At 43.3% G+C, this 24965-nt stretch overlaps 1 protein-coding gene across 9 annotated transcripts in view; it reads left to right on the top strand.

Annotated features, from left to right (window-relative positions):
* R3HDM2 (R3H domain containing 2) overlaps positions 1–24965 on the top strand; it is a 134807-nt gene that overhangs the window by 61032 nt on the left and 48810 nt on the right. For all 9 annotated transcript variants that reach the window (XM_028721291.2, XM_028721288.2, XM_028721289.2 and 6 more), the window contains exons 2-7: positions 11616–11812; positions 13568–13609; positions 16471–16557; positions 18139–18265; positions 19670–19748; positions 21389–21448. In XM_028721291.2, coding sequence (XP_028577124.2) covers positions 11648–11812; positions 13568–13609; positions 16471–16557; positions 18139–18265; positions 19670–19748; positions 21389–21448 — 560 coding nt within the window. In that variant the 5' untranslated portion in view covers positions 11616–11647. The remainder of the gene's footprint in view (positions 1–11615; positions 11813–13567; positions 13610–16470; positions 16558–18138; positions 18266–19669; positions 19749–21388; positions 21449–24965) is intronic.

The raw sequence follows: 24965 nt of genomic DNA, 5'->3' as shown, positions 1-24965 counted from the left end.
AGTTCAGATGACAAACCTGAGCTAGCTTAAGAGCTTTGAGAACTTAAAGAAGAAAGGTCACTTGATCCAGGGACAGTCCACACATATATTGGCCTATTCCTACCTCTTTTTCTTGATGGTGACACAGAACACCCATGATGTGAGAATATTCTTCACAACTGTGATCAGGACAGTAAGTGAAGACTGGTCAACAGTATCAAAAGCTGCTGAGAAGTCGAGGAGAACCAAGAAGGCTGCACTCTCACTGCTGTTTTCCTGGCAAATGTCATGAACCAGGGTGGCCAAGGGCAAGCTGAAATGCTTTTGCAGATGGAACAACTGGAAGAATGTGATGTTAAATTCCACTCTTTGTCTACCATGGACATCTACTTTGCCTAAGAATGGCTCTGGAAGCTGAAAATAAGCTGATGCTCTTAATATTCCAAGGACAGCTATGTGTGTAGGAATCTGGTTTCTAGAAATGGATAGGAGGATTCCTTTTGAATTCTCAGATAAATAATAATAATAGTAAGATTGAACTTGATATAATTACTTTTGACCCCAAAGGGAGCCTTTTTATGACCACATGACAGAGAAAAGTTAGAGGAAAACTTCCTCGGCATCTTTATTTGTTTATTTGAAGTTTTCATATGGCAGCCTTTGAGAGAATTAGCTACCCTCAGGAAGGAGGTCCTTGATGTTGACTGGATTACGTTTGTTAGCGTGCTCAGCCTGGTTTTTGAAATCTGATTCAGATAGGGAGCAGGCTGCTGTTAGCTGTAGTGAATCTCAAGGAGAAAGCTTTATTTCCTTTCGTTAATCAGTTTCCGTGGGGACGGGTAAAATGATGGAACAATGCCAGCTTGCCTTCACTTCAGTCAATGCTTGATTTGTTGCCGGGGCAGGGAAAGTAGGGTCCCCCATAAACAAACCCATAAATCTCAACCTCTGACTCTTCCCAGTTTTAGCCAAATCATGCTCAGCCTCCCCAATAGCCTTCGAAAATGAAACTGATCTGTAGAAAAAACAACTTGAAAAAGAGACAATGCACGTATTTTTGTAAACTTAAGAAATCTTTAACAAAATTATTATAAAAAATCAGCAGCTAGGAGGGCATCACAGTAAGTAAGGGGACCTGTAATTTGAGCATTGGCTTCAGTGGGTCAAGCGGAAGAAACCCATTATTGTTTGGTGCTTCAAGATGCTGTGTCTGGCTTCTTCCACCTGGCTTAGCTCTTCAGACTTAATAGAAGACTCTGCATCTCTCCTCTGCTGCTCTCTCTCTCTGTGTTTCTGTGTGTGTTCTCCTTCCCTGACCCAGATTTTTATTGCGTAGCTTTCCTGATGATGTAGCTATATAATTTGTTTTATCTGCCTGGCGGAAAGTGATTGGCATAGCCTGCCTGTCCTCGTCGCCCACCTCCTTTTCTTCCTTCCTGAGTCCTGTGAACTTCTACTTCTCCACAAGTCCTGCTTGCCACAGTGGATCATGTCAGCCGCCTCCTTACTTACTCCCACGCTTGTCCTGAGGGAGCGCGGCTGATTCATTCACACAGAAAGGAAAACCTTCTGAGAAGGAGCCTTTTCTGTTCTCTTTAATGAGAAACTTCAGCGGAACACAGAATGCTGCTGCTTTTAGTTTGAATGCTGGGGGGAAATAATCCAGAGTGAGTTCATTGTATGTTTGATAGCTGTAAACATACCGACCAGCCTCTTGTGAATGGGGAACGTATTTAGTTAGCTCCTTCAGCTCTCTCCCACCAGGGGCGGGCAGGAAGTAACTGTCTTTGCGTCACTAAAAGCAAGCAAAGGTACCACCCCTAGTACAGTCACTTCAGTTTCAAAGCATTGAGTGGGGTCTCTGTGTGTGTGCTTATTGCATTTACAGGCCATGGAAGGTGACAAATGTTGGCCATTTCCCCTCCCTTGTGCAAAATAATCAACATATGAAAAAGCTCTTTACTTTCAGAACTGCACTGAAGACTTCGTTTGTGTGTGTTTAAGTACTTGTTTGCTTAGAAGAATCCCTCATCATAGTTTGTGGCACCCAAAAAAATAAAGAATCCCTGCAACAGCTGGCTAATTTAGCAAAAATTAAAAGCCAATAGGAAGCTGTTATCCTCTGTTACTCTCTTTCACAAAGGGAGGGGAATTTTGTGGGGCGGCTGAAGGCCCCAAGATTGCTCCCTCATGGGCGCCTCACCTGCTATGCTGTCTGTACCACTGGCACTGAAGTGGCACTGGCATCGGTGCTGTTTTCTGGTGAGATCTCATGGAGTGTGAGAGATCTTGCAAGATTTTGGTGAGATTTGCTGGAAATTGGTGCTGAATTGGTGCTTTTCCACTGGTAGGGCAGGCAGCCTGACAGTGAGGTGGCACTTCCCATTTTGTCTCAAGTGGCAAAAACAGTACATGCTGCCCCCTGATGTCTGGCAGCAGTGAGGCCACTTTAGCTAGTGGTGGTAGAGATGCAATCAGCAAGTCAACCTGTGCGTTATGTTCTGAAAGAAGGAAAGATCACCAGTGCCGAAGCAATGATTCTTCAACATCAACTTTGTTGGACTGGTCATGTTGTTCAGATGCCTGATTATCGTCTTCCAAAGCAACTACTCTATTTCCAACTTAAGAATGGAAATTGAAATACTGGTGAACATCAAAAGAGTTTTAAAGATGCTCTTAAGATAAATCTAAAAAAATGTAGTATAAGCACTGATAACTGGGAAACACTGGCCTGCCTGTGAGCGCTCCAGTTGGAGAACAGCCTTTACCAAAGGTGTCATGGACGAACTCAGGATGAAAGGGAGAAATGAACTAAGAGGAAGGCACATTTTGGAAATCCTCACCATGATCAACTCCCACCCAGAAACCTATGTCCCCACTGTGGAAGTACGTGGGGATCCAGAATTGGCCTCCACAGTCACTCACTGTTAAGACCATGTTCATGGAAGACAATCTTATTTGGCTATGAGTGATCACCAAAGATTATGTTCTCACCTTTTATGGCAGGCATAGCTAATCTAGCTACCCCCATTCCTGGCATTCTTACCCTTTATGTTGGACTACATCTCCTGTCATCACTGGCCATTGGTCACGCTTGCTGTAGTGGATAACTTTCGCAAGTCATGTGCCTGCCTTATGGTTAAACCAAAAGGTAAACTGCTGCATTGATTTCTTAATAAAACACCACATTCAAAGCAAATTCTTAGAACAGAGGTTCCCAAACTTGTTTGGCCTGCCACCCCCTTTTCATAAAAAAAATACTCTGTCCCCCCCCTGGAAATTACCTTCTTTAAGCGAACTAACAGAAGATGCAGGAACAAGGTGTATTCTTTTATTTATCTATTTCTACCTACTGTATATCACCGCATACTGATCGCTACCATGTAATAGTCACATCCCCCTTTTTTTGACCCCAAACTTGGTCCCGAGCATTCCCTGCATAATAGTCACAGGGATAATTCTGAAGTGAGCTGCAGGTCGGCACAGGGGGCTGCAGAGGCAGTGAGGGCCAGAGTCTGGGACCTCATTGGCTTAGTCCCGAGTGGAGGTAGCTGGAGAGGCTAGGCGAGGTAAAGCCAGGCTTGGGCTGCTGCTGCCACCACCTTTTTGGGTCACACAGAGTCAAGAGGCAAGAAGGCAGCTTGGCTTACCCACCTGCATGGAAGAGCCATGTGAGATCCCTAGAGAAAGGCCTTGTTCTGAGCCTACCCTTTTCCTATCTCTATGGCTGCCCCATGAGAGGCCAAAGGAGAGGGCGCTGTCATGGCTTTAGTGAGTCACCACAGAGCCACTCTCCCATTACTGGTGGAATGGTACCCCCACCGGGGCAGGGAATATGCAGTAGCCAAACCTGGTAAGGCATTTTGTAAAAGTAACTTTGCACCTTGCCATTTTATAGATGCTTGAGGTAGGGATGCTACAGGCTATCCAGGCTGTCTGTATTTGGATCAAATTAATGAAGAGCCACCACCTCTTTTGTTGTTGTTTAGTCGTTTAGTCGTGTCCGACTCTTCGTGACCCCATGGACCAGAGCATGCCAGGCACCTCTGTCCTCCACTACCTCCCGCAGTTTGGTCAAACTCATGCTGGTAACCTCGAAAACACTATCCAACCATCTCGTCCTCTGTCGCCCCCTTCTCCTTGTGCCCTCCTTCCTTCCCAGCATCAGTGTCTTCTCCAGGGAGTCTTCTCTTCTCATGAGGTGGCCAAAGTACTGGAGCCTCAGCTTCACGATCTGTCCTTCCAGTGAGCACTCAGGGCTGATTTCCTTAAGAATGGATGCGTTTGATCTTCTTGCAGTCCATGGGACTCTCAAGAGTCTTCTCCAGCACCATAATTCAAAAGCATCAATTCTTCGGCGATCAGCCTTCTTTATGGTCCAGCTCTCACTTCCATACATCACTACTGGGAAAACCATGGCTTTAACTATACGGACCTTTGTCGGCAAGGTGACGTCTCTACTTCTCAAGATGCTGTCTAGGCCTGTCATTGCCCTTCTCCCAAGAAGCAGGCGTCTTTTAATTTCGTGGCTGCTGTCACCATCTGCAGTGATCATGGAGCCCAAGAAAGTAAAATCTCTCACTGCCTCCATTTCTTCCCCTTCTATTTGCCAGGAGGTGATGGGACCAGTGGCCATGATCTTTGTTTTTTTGATGTTGAGCTTCAGACCATATTTTGCGCTCTCCTCTTTCACCCTCATTAAAAGGTTCTTTAATTCCTCCTCACTTTCTGCCATCAAGGTTGTGTCATCTGCATATCTGAGGTTGTTGATATTTCTTCCGGCAATCTTAATTCCAGTTTGGGATTCATCCAGCCCAGCCTTTTGCATGATGTATTCTGCATATAAATTAAATAAGCAGGGAGACAAAATACAGCCTTGTCGTACTCCTTTCCCAATTTTGAACCAATCAGTTGTTCCATATCCAGTTCTAACTGTAGCTTCTTGTCCCACATAGAGATTTCTCAGGAGACAGATGAGGTGATCAGGCACTCCCATTTCTTTAAGAACTTGCCATAGTTTGCTGTGGTCGACACAGTCAAAGGCTTTTGCATAGTCAATGAAGCAGAAGTAGATGTCTTTCTGGAACTCTCTAGCTTTCTCCATAATCCAGCGCATGTTTGCAATTTGGTCTCTGGTTCCTCTGCCTCTTCTAAATCCAGCTTGCACTTCTGGGAGTTCTCGATCCACATACTGCTCGAGCCTTCCTTGTAGAATTTTAAGCATAACCACCTCTTAGCTTTCTATTTGAACTTGTTAATAGGTTGGAATTGCCACTCTCCAAAATTGCATTGTGCTATTACTCCTCACTAGCTACTGCATGTGTGAAAGGACTATTGAAATAATTTATAACCAATCCACTTTAAGTGAAGTCTCTTATGTGTCTAGGAATCCTTTGAGTAGAGAACCACAGAATAGGGAATAAAATGGCCACCTGATCAGGGGAAAGAGACGGCGGAGGAGGATTGGAAGAAATTTAAAGCTTATCTCAAGAAATACTACAAAATTAATGAATGTTAAAATGTTGAGGTTTTTGTAAGAAAAGGAGATTACAGCGACAAAAGATTAAGTTAAAGAAAAGAACAATAAGGGATAAATTTACTAAAATTAAATTTAGGATTTGCTGAAATAAGTTTGGAAATTGGGATGTAGAAAGGGGAGGTTTGGGGGAGTCGGAGAAGTGAGGTTTATGAAAAAAGGAGAGGAAATTATACATGTTTGTTTGTTTCTTTATTCGTTTGTATTGTTTATAAAAATGTTGTAAAATCAATAAAAAATATTATAAAAAATAAAAATAAAATGGCCACCTGATCTGACATGGTGCAGGACAGAACCAAAACAACTCTCGTGCTGGATCCCAGCAAGGCCCATCTAATTTGGTTCTTAGAGATCAAGCTAAGCAGTCCAAACTTCAGTATTCCACAAGCATAGGACAGGCACGCTGCACTGGGACTTCCTATTTAACAGTGCCAGGTGATTGAAGTAAGAAAACCAAGCTGCACACTTCATGAATGGTATCCAGTACTCGTCTGACTCGGTGTTGACCTCTTGTCATTAACAGATATAGCTAACTCAGATCCATTAATTTCAAAGAGTATACTCTGAGTTGGATAGCATTGGATTCAACTCAATAAATATACCTGCCATCAAAGCCCTATGTCAATAGTCTAACTCCAGATTTGACAAGGTGTAGGGAGGTAGGGAGAAGAGTGGGATCTAAGCACTGGTCTGCTGTGGAATTGGCAAAGTCAGAACTCAAATGCTGAGTCAAATTTATTGTCCAGACAGATGGATAATATATTGCCATAACAATGGGAACTACTGCCAGACATATCCATAATTGCCAATTTGACACACTGTTCATTCATGTTGAACATGTTTTTAAGAATTATTGGGTTTGCTTGCTTGAACAAAAATACTTTGTGAAATTGCCTAAATATAACTTCAAGGTGTACAGATTTGACATTCTAGAGGTGGTAGCATATATAGCAGTAGTAAATGGAGGAATAGAGAGGTTAAGGTTAGAAAAAATGGAAACTTGGTTTTGTTGTATGCCAGTGAACATCATAACAACAACAACACATTTGTAAACCCGCCCATCTGACTTGGTTGCCCCAGCTACTCTGGGCGGCTTCCAGAATATATAAAAACATAGTAAAACATTAAACCTTAAAAAACCTCCCTATACAAAGCTGCCTTCAGGTGTTTCCTGAATGTTATATAATTACTTATCTCCTTAACATCTGAAGGGAGGGCATGCTACAGGGTGGACACCACTACCAAGAAGGCCCTCTGCCTGGTTCCCTGTAGCTTCACTTCTCGCAGGGTGGGAACCGCCAGAAGGCCCTCATTGCTGGATCTTGGTGTCTGGGCTTTCAAAGTCAGCACCAACACTTTGAATTATGCTCGGAAACGTACTGGGAGCAAATGTAAGTCTTTCAGGACTGATGGATGCTACATGATCTTGGCAGCTGCTCCTAGTCACAAGTCACACCTTGGATCCTCCATTTTCATACAAATACCCACATGCCATTTCATTGGAAGTATCAAAACACAAACCATTTTGCTAAAATAGCCCCAGATCTGATGCTTGCCACACAGGAATCACTCCTAAAAGATACATAAGCTCAAAAGTCATAAGGGACCATCAAGAGTGGGAAAGTAAAATAAAGTCATACCTCGGGATAAATACGCTTCAGGATAGGTATTTTCGGGTTGCGCTCTGCGGTGACAGAGCGTGTTACTTCCGGGTTTCTCCGCTCGCGCATGTGCAGACGGTCAAAATGACGACATGTGCGGAAGCGGTGAAACCTGGCACGCGCAGACGTGCAATCGTGTCTTACGTTTGTTCAGAATTCGAACGGGGCTCCGGAACGGATCCCGTTCGCATCCTGAGGTACCACTGTATACAGTTTTGAACATCTTTCATGAGCTGATGGAGAACAGGGCAGCTGATCGCCCTCACTTCAAGGCACTACCTTCACCTGGCAATGAGGTGGAGCAGCTTTTCTGTCAGCAGGAAAGCAGCAGCTGCCACAGTGGACATGCATCTTCACTGGCTGCCCTGGAGACATCATTGGATTTCTCTACAGGAATAGATTAATCCTGCGAACCAACTCATCATTCCTTCCAAAGGTACTTTCACAATTCCATTGCCAACAGAAACTGATCCTTCTGTCATTTGGCTTTTTTCCGGTGCATCAATCAGTAGACATGACAGTCCCTTGATGCTTAGTAAACATGGAAGGTCCACATTCATCGTACACCATCCATATGTTGGACCAGCTTGCTCTTTACCTCCTTTCTTCCTCCCTTGATGGGGAGTATCATCTACTGCCCATGCTAGATGGCTAAAAGAATCCATCTTGTTGGCTTATGTTTCCCTCCACCGACACGAATGAAGGCTCATTTGACCAGGCCTGCAGCCTTCTCCCTAAATGCCCCTCTGCAAGAGATTGTCAGAGCACCCATACGATTGCCACATCCCGCAATCCTTTATCATTACATAATTGACACATTTTTGCCTCAGCTGAGGCTGCCTTTGGCAGGAGGGCATTATAGTATGTCCTTCCAGCCATCTAAATAGCAGTTTTCTATTTGTCCCACCCTTCATGGGTTTGTAGGCTTTTGTACATCCCAATCTGTCCACAGCTTTTATGGCGTCTCCAGAAACGGCCTGTATGCTTAGCATGAAAAGTATTTCATAACATCTAAAATTTTATTTCAACGTGTTGCCAATTTTGCACATAGGTCTCTTGAAAAAAGGCTGTTATACTTATCGTGAAAGGTATTTCTGGGTCCTGTAAAGCTGATTCCAGATCCCACCTAGGCCGTTAGCAGCTGATTTTCCTCCATCATTCTACTGTACCAGGGAGTCTCAGTGAATCTTTTAGGCAACATTTTCCTGTTGAATGCTGTCTCCCATGCCATACGAATACCAAATCTCATCATCGCTTCCTGGCTTGTAATCTAAAAAACTGAGGGAGGAAGGAGCGAGGAGCTGAGATACAAGCTTCCGGTTTGAATTGTTTGTTTATTATTGCAAGCTTGCAATGTTGTCTATTGACTGCCAGGCAGACCAAACCTAAGCCCAATTTGGTGGCAGCTTTTTATGGGATCCAGAAATACCTTTTACGGTAAGTATAATGGCCTTTTTTCAAGAGACCTATGTGCAAAATTGACAACACATTAAAGTAAAATTTTGATCTGCACGTGGTAGTTTCTACTCAGGTGATTCAAAAAAGGAGTTTTGAGGGAGGCTGGTGAAAATATGTGGTCATGGTGGGGACTCAGCTTTGAAATTTGGTGGTGGGGACTCAGCTTTTGCATAAATGGTCTTAGGTGCCTCTGTTAGATGCCTTATGCCTGAAGAGCATCTCACCTTGTTCTTGGTGCATATTATGATGCTGCTAAGTAAACATCTGTCAAAATTACTAATGTTTCTTTGTGTTCCTTGTGATCTCATGCTGTAAACTGGCATGTCTTTATATAAACATACCAAGTTGATATTATGGCACTTGATCTGGAAAACGGCTTTCTTAAACACAAATAGGTGAAAGCAGTAGTGTTAAGAACAAATTTCTTAAAGAAGGGATTGCCATAATCCAATTAAATGCAGGGAAGGGCGTAACAGAACTGTGGGAGACTATGGTTCACATCCCTATACAGATGTTTGCTTATTTAATGGCTGACTTTAAATGACGTACTTAAACCTTGCATGCTTCTCTTTCAGTAGGCCTTTCCCAGACTGAAATAAAATTTGAGTTCCAGTTCCTGAAATGCATAGCTTGGCTGTGTCTTTGTTCCTCATGGGGAAGATGGTTTTATTCACCATCCCCTTATTTATTTCTTAATTTATTATTTATTTAAAATCATTTCTGAACCACGTCATATTTCAAAAGGAATCTTTAAGTGATTTACAGGTCTTAAATAATGAAACAGAACATGGCAAAATAGCAAAATAACGATCCACATTGAATGCAGTGTAATTAGTAGGAGAGTGGCATAATTACAACATATTTTTTATAGAAAGTTCATTTCTGTTACATTGCAGACCTTCTGTTCTAGAGCACTGAGAAATTGCCCATAATTATGATGAGTTACATGTGTAGCTTGTGTGTTGTAAGAACACCTGTACTTTGGGTTGGCAGAGTGCATTTCTATGGAACACACCTGTGGGATCCCTCTCAGTGAACCAGGCTACCCAGTGTTGGGTAGGGGACCCGTGGCAAAAATATGCCCTTTGTTCGTTCCATGGATAGGTAGAGCCCAAATTACCTATAAAGAGACGGAGTCGGGAAACATGAAAGTAGGCACAACCAGACTTTATTTCTAAAACAGTGCTGAGTGGTCAATTCCCTGGGCTATCGCTCCAAGAGGACTGACCCAGAGCTTTGGGTGGTGCTCTTCTCTTTTACACAAGACTACACAAAGACCTGACACAGGTGCAGAAAACTACATATTGGCAAAAAGCAGTTAGAAGCGGTCTGGGCACATTAGGTAGGTATAAGCAGTTTAAACAGGTTTTGGCCAGTTCTATGATGTTCAAGGTAAAAAAGAGAGAGATTGTATTGCTATACCATATATAGTCGTACCTTGGAAGTCAAATGGAATCCGTTCTGGAAGTCCGTTCGATTTCCAAAACCAAATTGTGGCTTCTGATAGGTTGCAGGAAGCTCCTGCAGCCAATCAGAAGCTGCGGAAACCTCGTCGGACATTCAGGTTCCAAAAGAACATTCGCAAACAGGAATAATCACTTCGGGCTTTGCGGCGTTTGGGAGCCAAAACATCTGAGTTCCAGGGTGTTCGGAATCCAAGGTACGACTGTATAGGCCTTCTGGTCTAACACATTCTTGAAGGGTTCATGTGCAGGTTATCATGGCTTTACTTCAGTTAAGTGAGCAGATACAGAAAGGCAAAGGCTAGTGGAGAGATACACAAGTAGAACTACAAAGATCCATTTTAATGCAAGAGACCAGGCGGGGGTAGTAGGTTTTGTCTTCATGAGAGGAGTGTCACCAAATACAACACTTTGCTAGGCATTTCTATGTGGGGAAGTAAGCATTCATTTACTGGTGATATAGTTCAGAGGTGCCTTCACACACAGTGGCAGAGGGAGGCAAAACCTACCTATGCCCCTGGTAAGCAAAGCCATTGAGGGCCGGCATAAATGAGTTTTTGTGTTTAATATTACTGGTTTTTAAAACAAAAATAGCTGCCATGGTGGTGCTCAGCTGGAACTGGAGTGAGTGGAGAAGTTGAGCTTGGCTTCCCCCCACTGCCACTGTAATCTTGATGAAGATGGCCTCCTCCAGTCCACTGCTATTTGCATTGTGAAGGAAGCTCTCACTGGGAATGATGCAGTTAGCAGCTTGGACCCCTGGGCACCCACTTGTGGGGCGCCTCAGGGCTCTGTACTCTCCTCCATGCTGTATGAGAGATCATCAGGGGAGTTGGGCTGGGTGTACACCAATATGTGGATGATACCCAGCTCTACCTCTCGAAGGCAGTGAACGTCCTGTGTGAGTGTCCAGAGGTGGTTGGGGGCAAACAGATTGAGGTTGAATCCTGACAAGACAGAAGTACTGTTTCTGGGGGACAGTGGGCAGGTGTGGGGGACTCCCTGGTCCTGAATGGGGTAACTGCCCCTTGCTCCCTCACATTTTGCTTGCCTTCTCTCCCCTGCTATTTGTAAGGCCTCATTGGACAGCCACTTTGCTTTCTTGCATTTCCTTTTCATTGCTGCCTCCTGTATAATGTTATGAGCCTCCATCCATAGTTCTTCAGGCACTCTGTCCACTAAATTGAAATCCTTAAACCTGTTCCTCACTTCCACTGTGTATTCATTAGGGATTTGATTTAGATTGTATTGTGTTGCCAGGAATGCATCTGCACCCCCTTCCAGCAGATTACATAAAGAGATATGAAAAGTGTAGTGTCAGATCTTCAATAACATGAAGAAGGACTCTAGAGACAAGACCCTGAGCAAGTATAGCTTCAGTATGTGACAAAGAGCAAGGAAACAGGGAATTCTGTTTAAAAATGAAAAGGGAAAGAGGGAATGGGAAAACAAAACAAAAAAAGAGAAGCCTTTATTCTTGGATGCACTGACCTCCATCCCTTCTGTCCCTACCTGCAGGTGTCCATCACTAACGCTGTACTGTGCTGAAGATGTCTAACAGCAACACAACACAGGAGACACTGGAGATAATGAAAGAATTGGAAAAGAAAGTGGTTGAGGAATCTGTGAACAAAAACAAATTTGTATCCAGGTCACCAAGCAAAGAGGAAGTTGAGAAGGATGGGGAGGAGAGTAGTACACGGCAAGAATCACAGGTAATTGGAGGAAGATCTTTCATGTATACCAACAGACCCATCAAAGCCCAATGCTAACTGGCAGTAGATCTTGGACTCCCTATTACAGAATATCAGGCAGAGGTCCTTTTTGGCCCTTTTGTTAAGTTCACTTAATTAGGGGTTCCAGCAGTTCTGGACTTCCGCAGTACCGTATTCTACCACCAAATTACTCATTAATCTCAGCATGGTGCAAACCTGGTACTGTTAGAGAAACAGCCATGGTCATCAGTGGTGAGGTTCTTGTCATGCTGCCAAATCCAGTGGTACCTCGAGTTACAAATGCCTCAGGTTACAAACTCTGCTAACCTGGAAGAGTTACCTTGAGTTGAGAACTTTGCCCCAGGATGAGAACGGAAATCGTGTGCCGGCGGCGCAGCGGCAGCAAGAGGCCCCATTAGCGAAAGCACGCCTCAGGTTAAGAACAGTTTCAGGTTAAGAACGGACCTCCAGAATGAATTAAGTTCATAACTAGAGGTACCACGGTACTTTGCTGGATCACTTTAGGAAATCTTTTCCAGGCCAGTGTTGCTGCTTCTGCTGCTGCTGCTATTATTAATTAGTTTTGTATACTGCCCTCCATCCAAAGATCACAGGGCGGTTCACATGTTGCTGCCCTCCAAACTTATTGTGGAGGAGGCACATGAAGAAAGACCTCAGATGATAATTGCAGGGTCTGGGTCAGTTCGTATGAGGAGAGGTGATTCTTGTTTCTTTTTTCCTACCCCATCACATAAATGAGTCCTATGGACTTCTTACAGTGCAATCCACCCAGAAGTAAGTCTTTGAGTTCAGTGAGACTTACTCCCAGATAAGTGTGTGTAGAATTGCTGATTTAGTGTGGCCATGATGGCTTCATCTCTTCAGTATTAAAAAAAAGAGTGGGACATGGACACAGGAAGATGTTCAAGCCACTTTATATTGTAGACACACAAATCCTGCTCCAAAGAAACACAGAAGGCATAGCAATTAACAGGCAAATACCTGCTCCAAGGGTTGTGGCAGTCTAAAGTTAAGCAGTGAAAAGAGAGAACTGAGGGGATGAGCAAGAGAGATATGGACAAATGCATTTTTATACACCTAGACATCACTTTGGAGAGAAGCGTGAAATTTGGCAAAAACTTCACAGAAAAAGATGAGCTTTGAGATGTATTTGTAGGCCCCAAGCCCAAGAGACTCAGTGGCTTAGACCACAGCGCCACCCGCATCCCTTGTAGGAGAGAGAAAGGACACCATGATTTTAACAGACCTCAATTGTAGGCGTCCTTTTAAATCCATGAAATTGGATGGTTAAACTGGACTTGACCACACAATGTTTCTCTTGCATTTTACTTCCTTATTTTATCTTTAGATGGTTATGGCAGTTTCCTGCCATAGCTGGTTTTGGTCCTTTGCAAAATGTATGCAGAATTGACGTGCTTGCATTAGATTCTTGCAAGATAATATATGGCATGGACTTCTGCTAGCACAGTGGGACTCCCCCTCACCCCTGTGCCTGCCCAGATTGCCTAGGAGTGTGTATCAGGAGAACCCCCAGAAAAATGTGTGGGGAGAGGAGAGAACATTGTTTCCAGCAAGCTGAAATGCTTGTGTTGATGGAACAATTCCCATACTGTTACATTTAATTCCTCCCAATGTGTTGTGATTCCCTCCTCCCTAATCTTACATTTAATAGAATGCACAACGGGAGTGATTTTTCCACCATTGTTCCTCCTCTCCTTTTTGTTGTTGTTGCAGAGGCGGACCTCCAATCATGGGCATGCTAGAAAAAGAGCCAAGGTAAGATACTGTTGATTTCATTTTACCAGTTGATGCTGCACCAAGAACTTACATGACTCTGATCTTTCTGCAGTCATTCTTGGCATTGTATATATAATCTTTATTGCGGTCCAATGACCCATAACATGGATTCAGAATAAAATACAGATTCATACAGACAACCCCCCAGGGAAGGGAGACCGAAGTGTTATTTGTTTAGTCATGGGTATGTTGATCTTTGATTTGTATGACTACTGAAAGAAACTTTGCCATGGCTGCTGTGATATCATTGGACTTGTCGTCCAGAAGATATTTGGTATAGTAGGCTTCAGATTGACTTGGCCAGTTTGCCAATAGTGGTTTAATCAATATTTCCCTATCTTGATCATATTGTCTGTGATGCAATAAAATACGCCTCATACAGTCGATGTCCTGAGAGCATACACAGATCCTATTTTGATAAGGGATGCCTCTCAGTCTGCCATTTAGCACTTCTGATGGGAATACATTTAATCTGGCTTTGGTGGAAAGACACTGATACGTTGATACAGACAAATTTCTAAGATGTGCAGGTCTCTGAAAATTGAACCCATAGTGAATTCCTACTGCTAATGGGCCACAGATAACATGAGATTGAGATCGGAGATCACTATGTGATATGTCCCAGAGCCTTCGCCTCAGAGATTCAAGGGTGGTATCATAGCCCAGATGGTACAGGAGAGAAGGTGACATACCAAGCCAAGTGGCTTTTCTAACCATAATATTCATCCATGAGCTGGTAAACTCCTCGTTGTTTAGGTATGGAAGTTATCCCTTCCCTAGGCCAAAGACTGAGATCTTGAGCCAGTATCTCAGGGCAGCCCACCATGCTTTAGTTGATAGAGGACATTCACCTGTTTCTAAAAATAGTATTACATTTGGAACACAATTTGTAACTTGTAGGAGGGACTGGAGAAACTTTGCCTGGAAGCCTTCGAACCTGGAGAATGAGCCATTGAACCAGACGTTTGAGGCGTAGAGGAGTTGAGAGACAGATTTTGCATTAAATACCCTAAATGGCTGATGGAACATAATGGCCTCCCCTTGTATAAAAGAATCGAAGTATAGCCAGTTTGGTTACCTCCACCTTTTGATAGGCGGTCTGATCTCGGCATTGAGTCCCAGAATCTCTCATTCCTATCAGTGCTCCAGATATGACTCTTCTTGCTCCTTTATCCCATATCTTCTTGCTTTTCACTGTTCATTGCTTGTGCTTAATGGTTAACCAGTTAAGGCCTCAGCATGGCAAAGAGGTTGCCCTTTACTCCTAGGTTTCATTGTGATTTTTAATATCAGCTGAGCATGACCTCTGATTCACAATACATGCTGCAGGGGCCAAGGGGCTACAGGCACTGCTCTCATTGACTGCTTCATGGCTATGAAACTCCCTCCTCTTGGAAACTCGGTGAAACCTGTGTATTTTGTGGAAGCCATGCACAATATTTAGCCTAGAAAAGAGGAGACAGAGATATAATGGCCGCCTTCAAATATATAAAGGGCTGTCACATGGAAGATGGCATAAGCTTGTTTTCTCCTGCTCAGGAGGGTAGGACTCAAGGCAGTGTTTTCAAGTTACAAGAAAGGAGATTCTGATTAAACACCAGGGATAACTTTCTAACAGTAAGAGTAGTTAGACTGTGCAATGGACTCCCTTGGAAGGTGGTGGACTCTCCTTCATTAGAGGTTTTAAAGCAGAGGTTGGGTGGCCATCTATCATAGACGCTTTAGTTGAAATTCCGGCATTTCAGGGGGTTGGGCTAGATGACCCTTGGGGTCCATCTGAGCTCTGCAGTTCTATGGAAAACTCTTATCTCTGGTCTGGCTTTAAGCGTCCAGACCTGGTCATCTCATTGAGGTGATAAACCTGTGTCTTGACTTGTACAACTTCTACACTGCGGGTGAGAGTTCACATGCTTGATTTTCCTTCTGTACAAAACATTTCCCTGCACATAGAGAGGTAAAATGTTAAGGAGAAGGGAGGTACTAGAATCCTTTATTTTCTATGCAGCAGCATTTGCTCACAATTGCAGTCCAAAAACAGCAAAGCCCAGGTGGTGGTTTATTGCTTTGCTAAGACCTAGTATTAGTTCAGAGTTTGTGTTTATAGTATTTGTAATTTGTATCTGCCCCAAATCTTATGAGATTAAACTGCTATGGCACTGTACTTTTTCTTTCATTTGATTCTCTGATGCCCTTGTCATATGCACCTTTAACTTTCCTTTATTATATTGGAGATAATATCTTAACTAAGGTTCCCAGACCATATTTCACCATGACTACTTCTGTTCAAGTAAAATACTTTTGTGTTGCCACATTCACACACTCTTACTTGCAGGTCCATTCACCAAACAGTCTGAGGCAGACTTTTTTTTAAGCATTTTTTTTAAATGCTACTATCACCCAGAATAACTACGTTTGTCAAGAAGGCAGCAGTTTAATGACAGGCTTTCAATCAAGGCAGGAAGAAGTTAGTCATTCCTTTTTGTCACTTTCCATCAGTGGTTTAATAGTCAGCAGATTATTTAATGGGTTGGTTAGCTTCAGAGAAGCCCTATCAATGTATATGACCTTCAAGTCACTGTGTTAGCAGAGGCCAAGTACCTCCACAGGTGGCAGACTTGAATCTCTATCAAGCATGTTAAGGGAGAGAAAATCACTATGCACTTGGTATCTTCTGCTTGACTGCTTTGCCAAGTGTTACTACTAGACAAAACGTAATTGCGTTTCTCATTAGTATAGAGCTAACTTAATTAGCATTAGTTGAACAGCAGCTCATTCATATATTGAAAGGGAATTCTAGCTGCCTGTGTCTTACTACAGATCCCCCCCCCCTCCTTTTGCAGTCAAATTCAAAGCTGAAGCTAGTCAGGAGCCTGGCTGTATGTGAAGAGTCTTCTAGCCCCTTTGTGGATGGGACATTGGACACCCAGGTAAGCCTAGTTGTTGTCACATCACTTTTCCAGCCACGGGAGAGACTGCATTCAGTGATGATTTTTCTTAATAGTTCTGATCAAGGTTGAAAGCTTACCTGTAGGAAAGTTTCAAGCCTTTAAAAGAAAAATGACAGTCCTGGTTAAATTGTATATTTGTTATCTGGATGCAGTAAGCCCACAACTTGTGCATGTTTAACTTGTGCACATTCAGCTTTATGTGCATGGCAGATAATAATAAATAAATAAAAATAAAAAGGGAGCAGGGTTCTGGGAAAAATGACTTTGGCAATCCCCCCCAATGGCTTTTGACTACACTCCCTGGAATGCAAACCCAGCGTAAGTTGCAGGCTTACTGTATGCTAGTGTGTGTGCTTTCATAGCAAACCTCTGTTCTGATTTACTGTCTCCCAAGTCTAAAAAGCATACCTTCTTACATGAGCTCCTATTGAAACATAGCATATTCAAGCCATCAGATCAAAACCATAAAAAGTCAAATTCAGACAAGGTTTTCAGGGTGTATTAAAGAAGCTTTTCATCTTCTAGTGATACCCAACTATACCTATGATCAGATCACTGTAGGGGATTTTAACCTCAAAGCCATAAAATAGCAGCAAACCGCACCCATAGCATGCATTTATATGGCAGAGCCACACCTAGTTCAGATTGTATATAGTGAGCTGCAATCTAAGAACAGGAGCAAACAAGGTGCCAGAGACAGCTGTGGTTAGAATCTCAGACTAGTGATTGGGAGACCAGTGTTCCCAACCCCCCCCTCCCACAGCCATGAAGCTCACTGGTTAAGCTTGGGCTAGTTGCTGCCTCTCAGCCCAACCTACCTCACAGGGGATTAAATGGGGAGGGAGAGAGCCATTTACACCACCCTGTCTGTGTTCCTTGGAGAAAAAGGTGGGGTATAAATGCAACAAATGAGCAACAAAAATATAACTACCACAAGGGCTTGCAATAATAGTACAGATTAGTTAAGTGCGCCATGCCACATTGTAGGCAGGAAGATAAAAATCCACAGGGTTTCTTACTGACCTGGCGAAAATCCCCCACTTCCTGAATATCATCAGTTACCTACAATCTAATGCATTCTATTTTGGGGGGTAATGTCATGTTTGGAGAGGAGAGGGGATGCAGATGGACTAAAAGGACATTTTTTTTATCCACTGCAATCAACCTTTTTATCCACTGCAATCAACCTTTTAACTTAAGAACAGGTTCATAGCATAAAAATCATAACTCCACATAAATCACATGAGCAAGCATGTAGCCACATGTTGCACAGGGAGGCAAAAATCACCCAGGGTGACAAGAAGGGAGAGTGCTCTTGTCCTCAGACCCTGCTTGCTGATTTCCCACAGGCAACTATTCAGCCACTGTGAGAACAGGATGCTGGACTAGATGGGCCATTGGCCTAATCCAGCAAGCTCTTCTTATATTCTTAGCCATTCTACCCAGAAGTAAAATTTCTTATTGGAATCGAATTGGTCATCATACCATATTTCCACCTTTTGTTGGTTGCAAAACATCAGCTCTGAGGCCTTCAAAGTGTGGATTTTTTCCTGTTGCTAGGATATCATACAGTTGCACGTCAGCTGCCCCTCTGACAAGGAAGATGACAAGTCTGCAAAAGATGGCCCTGAAAAAGAAGAAAAAGAGAAAAATAAGGAGAAGGCACCCAAGAAAATGCTATCTAGAGGTAAGACAGCCTCAGTTCTGGAATGAACTTGGTTTCTGTGGGCAAAGATGAGCAGTAGTTACTGTTTCCCTATTTACCAGAGGTCTGGGACTTTCTTTTCAGTTTGTGCATTCAAGCTGACCACATGACAAGGGGAAAGGAGTATTACAATATTATATGTCAACCTCTGTCTGTCTGTCTGTCTGTCTAATAAGGGCATCTGCCACAACTTTTCAGGAATGGATTTCCAGTCTATATCACAAAGATGAGGAACCTGTGGCCCTCCAGCTGTTCTTGGATTCCCATTCCTATCAGCCTCAGCCTGCAGGGCAAATAGAGAGGGATGATGATAGCAGAAGTCTAGGAACACCTGGAGAGCCAAGGTTTTCCCATCCCCACTGATTCACATTTGCATGTGTCCACCTGTAAGTTTATTCCATTCCATTCCGTTTTCATGTTAAGCTACAGTAAAAAAAATCTGCAGAAAATTGCATTTAAGTATATATTTCAACAATTATTTTAAACATATCTTTGAAAGTACGCATCTTTATACAGTGGTACCTCAGGTAACAGATGCTTCAGGTTACAGATGCTTCAGGTTACAGACTCTGCTAACCCAGAAATAGTACCTTGGGTTAAGAACTTTGCTTCAGGATGAGAACAGAAATAGAGTTGCAGCGGTGTGGCAGCAGCGGGAGGCCCCATTAGCTAAAGTGGTGCCTCAGGTTAAGAACAGTTTCAGGTTAAGAACGGACCTCTGGAACGAGTTCAGTTCTTAACCCAAGGTACCACTGTACATACATGCGTTACAGGCAATGGTTGACTCAGTCCACATCAATTCATATTAGAATTTGCAAAGATCAAATGTCCTTGGTCTCCTTAGCACTCTGAATTTTTTTGCTGACATGGGCACAGGTTGACTACTAATGAAAATCTTGAGAAAACAGTCATTACACACCTTAACTGCTCAGACAAGTCTTTAATTAATTACTTTTCCCTTTCTGGTCCACATTCTGTTCCACAAAGCAGTGCTTGTTGTAAATTTAAGAAGTTCTCCTTCCGAGATTTGTGCAAAGCCAGTAATCTTGTCAGGTACAATAATTTAGCATATGATTGTTCAGGCAGTAGAACAAGCAGCTAAAGGGTGGGTAAGAAATCAATATATGTGAAGGTTCTGGGGTGGTAACTTTGCCCTCAAATATGGCCTGTTGCTCTTTCAAAGTGCTAGAGTTATGTCCTACAAATGGTCTTTCCACCATTGACTCCAAAGGAAGCCATGGCTGTGGTGATGGCAGAGGCAGCCGTTAACTTGGTCCTTCCAACACTGTCAGAACCCCTTTTATATTCTGGCTTGTTTTGACTCCATGGATATTCTCCCTGTGAGCATGGCATTTCTTGAGTATGTTGCTGTTTTCTTTGTTATAGATTCCAGCCAGGAATACACAGACTCCACTGGAATAGATTTGCATGAATTTTTAGTGAGTACACTGAAGAAAAACCCAAGGTAGGTTCCTCTGTGGTTATGTGGCAGATTTGCAAGTGGGAATAAGGAGGTGTTCCTGCAAGCTTGCATGGTTAAGGAGAAAGGATGGGAGAGGGAACAGAAAGTATCAGCAACTGTTGGAATCTATGGTGGTGGTGGTGGCAGCTGCATAGTGGAGGTAGGCAAGCACCTATCAATGGGCTCTTTAACTCATGAGATGTGGGAAGTTTAAGAGCACTAATTGAGAATCCTCTAGAATGCACTCTGTCCAACCTTGCTAGCCACAAAGGCACAGGTGATAGGATGTTAGTATCTTACTTTCCAGCATCCTGAGCATAAAGTGGCCATGGTGAGGCCTTGGAATAAGCGGACTGTTCAGTGGTTTTGGGGTCCAGACCCTGTCTCAGCATGTGACATTCTTAGGCAGCACCTCATTAGGGTCCACTAAGGATGCCTTCCCTGGGGTTTGCTTTAAAATGAATTTTCTCTCAGTGCTCTGACCTGCCTGACCACTGGTTCTAGCGATGAGTAAGAGATTAAAGAGGGTCCAAGCTCAGAGAGTGAGAAAGTATCCAGTGGGCTCTCTGGGCTGGAGATGGGGAACCTGAGTCCCACCACCATCTCTGAACTTCAACTCCCGTCACCCCTGACTATTGGCTATACTCTTGCTAGGGCTGAGGTGTGTTGGAGTCCAACTAGAAGGCCACAGGTTCCTCATCCCTGGTCTAGTCGCCGTCGTATTCTTCTTCTTCCTATTACTGCTTATTTATTACATTTATATATCACCTTTATCTGCTGAGGATCTCAAAGTGGTGTCCGTTGTTCTCCTCCGCATTTCAAACTCACAACAACCTTGTGAAGTAGGTTAGGCTAAGAGATGGAGACTGGCCCAGTGAGCTTCATGGCTAAGTTGGGATGTGAATCCTGCTCTCCCAGTTCTAGTCCAACACTCTTAACCATTACACCACACTGGCTCAAACCCCTGTGGAATTATTTTTAAACAAATATTTAATACTTAGCCCTGTTGTTATATGGAGACTATAGTGGTCTCCCATCCAATATCCACTTTGCTTCAATAACTATGCAATATTCACTGGACCCCTTGGACTATCCTAGCAAGATTAGAATAATTCTAGCATTGCAGACTAACAAAACAGATGCATTCATATACTGTGCATAAGAACAGAAAGAGAAAAAATGTGGAATGAGTTAGTCAGGAAGGAATCTTAACAGCTCTAAAAACCACCTATAAATAGCCTCCAAATACTTCTCTGTAAAGTGCCTCCTGCCATCTCACTAATAAACAATGTCAAAACGGAATGCCAGTCATTGCCTATGTTCTGATGTACTGTTTCTGTTCAATAATACAAGCACAATGAGAGCCCATGGGATATTGTGCTTCTAGAAGCGTAATCACTGCACCAAAATGAATCCACCTGAACAGGATTGGTCTACTTTTAACTTGCTACATCTGTTCTGCATCTGCCAATGCAGGTTGGGTAGTGATATCTTCAGTGCTGAATTACATTGAACTTTTTGATTAATATTGGAGTGGAGGAGGATATTAATCTTCAGATTTTTCAGAGACAATTGTATAGCCATTTGTGCTCTGAATGATTTTTCCTCTCCTTTTCTCCCTGCTCTCTCTCCCATCCTCCAAGGGACAGAATGATGCTGCTAAAATTGGAACAGGAGATTCTGGAATTTATTAACGATAACAAGTAAGTAATGTACTGGTCTGTAAGACAGAGTGACTTAAAGACTGATTTGTTTGAGAATGTTCACTAATTAAGCTGCTGATTTCAAACAATGCTTAGAAATGTATACAGTATTTATCTGACACATGAAGGCTGCCTTTATATAGAGTCTGTCTAGCCCTGTGCATTCTTCCTTAAATGACTGTGACTACCCCCAGAGCAGGGGTAATCAATGTGGTGCCCTCCAGACATTGTGGACTCCAACTCACACCTTCCCTGACTGAAATCCTATCATCCCTCCCATCCTATACTGTCTGAGGCTGATGGGAATCGTAGTGCAACAATTTCTGAAGCATACCTTGTTGGCTATCTCTGCTCTAAGGCTGGAGTGGCTAATCTGTGATCCTTGAGATGTTGCTAAACTACAGCGCCTCAGTCATTGTGGACAGTGGTCATGGGTGGTGGGAATTGTAGCCCCACAGCAGCTAATGTGCCACAGGTTCTGTGGTATTGGATTAGAACTGTACAATATGAAGAATGTGCAGCTACCCTATGTTTCCTTTTCTTCACCTCTTTCCCAGTTACTGTTATTAAGTTTGCATGAATGGTGATATCACATGGAGTTTCCTTGCTCTCTCTCACTTGTGAGATGTGTCTCATAATGTCATGCATTGAAATTCACAGAACATTTCTGGAGATGAGAGAAGGAGGAAGTGCTGGGCTGCAACTTTAACAACCATAGACATGATGATGATGATAAAGTGTGTTGCGGGTGCATGTGCTCAACCTGTTCTATTCTTCACTTTTCTTCAGTGAGTGGGAGGGTATGAATGGGGCTTGTAAGTACATTCAGGAGTTGAGTGGGTTGGGACATTGGGAGTGAGGCCAGTACATGGACGCATATGTCTTCATGCATTCTATGAATGCCTGAACCAGGACTCAGGTGTTATCTGTATAATCTTGTTCTGCCTTCAGTTGGAAGCCCTTCTCTAGTATTCTCTAAATGGGAATTCTAGGCTTGGAAACTCTCTATGTCTACCAAAAGCACATTTTTTGCCAGTGAGCTTTTTCCAGATGAACATGAGCTTCAGTCACAAATAGTGACATCTCTGAGTCATGCTTCTCTACCCATAACAAGCTTGCTCAGGTTTAGTGGGGAAGAAATGCAAGATTGCTGGTGTAGGGTTGCATAGAGTTGGAAGGGGGCCCAAGGGCCATCTACTCCAACCCCCTGCAATACAGGAATCTTAGCTAAGCATGACAGATGGCCATCCAACCTCTGCTTAAAAACCTCCAAGAAAGGAAAGTCCATCACCTCCCGGCAGAGACTGTTCCACTGTCAAACAGCTCTTACTGACAGAAAGTTCTTCCTGATGTTTAGTCAGAATCTCCTTTCTTGTAACTTGAATCCATTGGTTTGTGCCCTACTCTGCAGAGCAGGAGAAAAGAAACTTGCTCCATCTTCCATATGGCAGCCCTTATGATATTTGAAGATGGCTATCCTATCTCCCCTGAGTCTCCTCTTTTCCAGGCAAAACATACCCAGCTCCTTCAAGTGCTTCTCGTAAGGCTTGGTTTCCAGACACATGATCATCTTGGTTGCCCTCCTCTGTACATGTTCCAGCTTTTCAACATCCATCTTAAATTGTGGCACCCAGAAGTGGACAAGGCTTCCCTATCCTGCCACTTATTTCTATGCTGATATACACAGTGAGAGATCAGCATCATGCTTAATAACACCCACTTCATATTTGCAGAAACATTTGAAGCCTTGGATCAGAACTATAGGCAAATATATGTTGAACCCATTCACTTAGATATTATTCAGTGCATGAGCATCAGGTTACTCATGGGACTGGGGCCTATAGCTCACTGGAAGAGCAGAAGATCTCAGGTTCAGTCCCAAGCATCTCCACGAAAAAGGATCTTGGAAAGGGAAAGGATACTGAGGTAGACCTCTGTCTGCCTGAAACTTTGGAGAGCTGCTGCTTGTCTAAGTAGACAGTTATTGGAAAAGATGGTCACCAGTGCTCTAAGCCAATTTGGCAGTTTCCAGTGCCTTTATGTTATGGGGTTCCAATTGCATATCATGTGCAGGAGTCGAACATCTGTAATGCTCTTGAACTTTGGAGCCTAGGTGACCCAAAGGCCTTGAATATCCTATAACTAACATTCCTAGGAAAACCAAAATAAATTTTAAGGTGAAGGAATCATTTTGCAGTAGTGTTTTTCTGAATGAAAGTTTGTAATGTTGAGTACATGTTAGCAACTCATTTGTCATGGGTGGAACACACCACATTCCAAACAAAATCTCTAGCTCATGTTTTGGAAGTCCTACTTTCTCATTAGTCCTTTAACCGGCTAATTCTTTCATTTATATTACCGTTTTATATCCATATGTTTTAAAAGAAATTAGTTTTGATCATGCTTATTTTTTTTAATAAACATGATGTAATCACAGTTTATAGATATACATTGATGGTGGTTGCCCTACTTGCAGTTATCTATATGTGACATTAAATGGCACCACTTGGTGAAAAATGCACTTGGTGTGGCTTGGATTCTTACCTGCTCAGCTGATAAATCAGGATCCCAGCGGTAAACATATCCCACATTTACCAGATGGATGGGGGCTACATTCCTGATAGGGATGACTCCCCCTTCTGGAGACAGATAGGGTCTTCAACTTGCAGCATCCTCTCTAGAGGGGAGGAGTCATCCTTCCTCTCCAGACTGACACTGTGGGCCTTCGTGTATATCTCTGGGTGAGAAAGAAACTCTTGCTTGAGTGCTTGTTTTGTGTGGATTTTCCCTTTGCCTAGTCCTCTCCTACATCCTGTTTGCTACAGTAGATCACATTTCTGAGTGAGTTTTTTTCATTGTGTTTTCCTGTTGAATCCCCCCCTTTTTCCATTTTCCTTCATTCTATTCATGTTCCTCCCCCTGCCCCCAGTTATCTGGGGAAGGAAAGAGTGTAGGGGGCAGCTAGATTCCGCCTCGATTGCTGGGCAGGCACAGAAGGAGTCCACAGGTGACAGGGTCAGGAGGCTGGGTTTCCCACCCTTTTCGGAAAAAAGGGTGGGAACACCATTTTGTTTCCACAATTCAGCATTTCTCCAGGAGGCCCCAACAGCACCTAGAGACGTGATCGCTGCACCTGGTCTAGTGGCTTTCACAATCACTGTGTTCTCTCCCTGCCTTGACTGGCTGAATTATCGCTGCACCTTCAGGTCCCAGTGCTAATTGGGAGTTTGAGCAGCGGCTGCCGTGTGCTCAGTCTCATTCGTTCCTCCTTTTGCACTGCATCTGCATGCAGGATGACTTCGCCTCAGCAAGGCAGCCTCTCTCCTTGTGATGGCACAACGGAGAAGGCCTATGCATTTGGAGATCCCAGGCAGGTTAGCTTTGGTGATTCTCCAGGTTCTTCGCAAAAACAGGCGGGAGTGAGTATGTAAACTTCCTCTGTTTCTGAGGCCTTCCACCATCATCATTGTCATCATCATCCCAAGATTGCCTTCATGGACGACGGGGTTTATCACCT

This window comes from Podarcis muralis, chromosome 2 (assembly GCF_964188315.1).
Source record: "Podarcis muralis chromosome 2, rPodMur119.hap1.1, whole genome shotgun sequence".
NCBI lineage: Eukaryota > Metazoa > Chordata > Lepidosauria > Squamata > Lacertidae > Podarcis > Podarcis muralis.
Note: the sequence above shows the minus strand (reverse complement) of the source record. Positions and strands in the feature narration are given on the sequence as shown.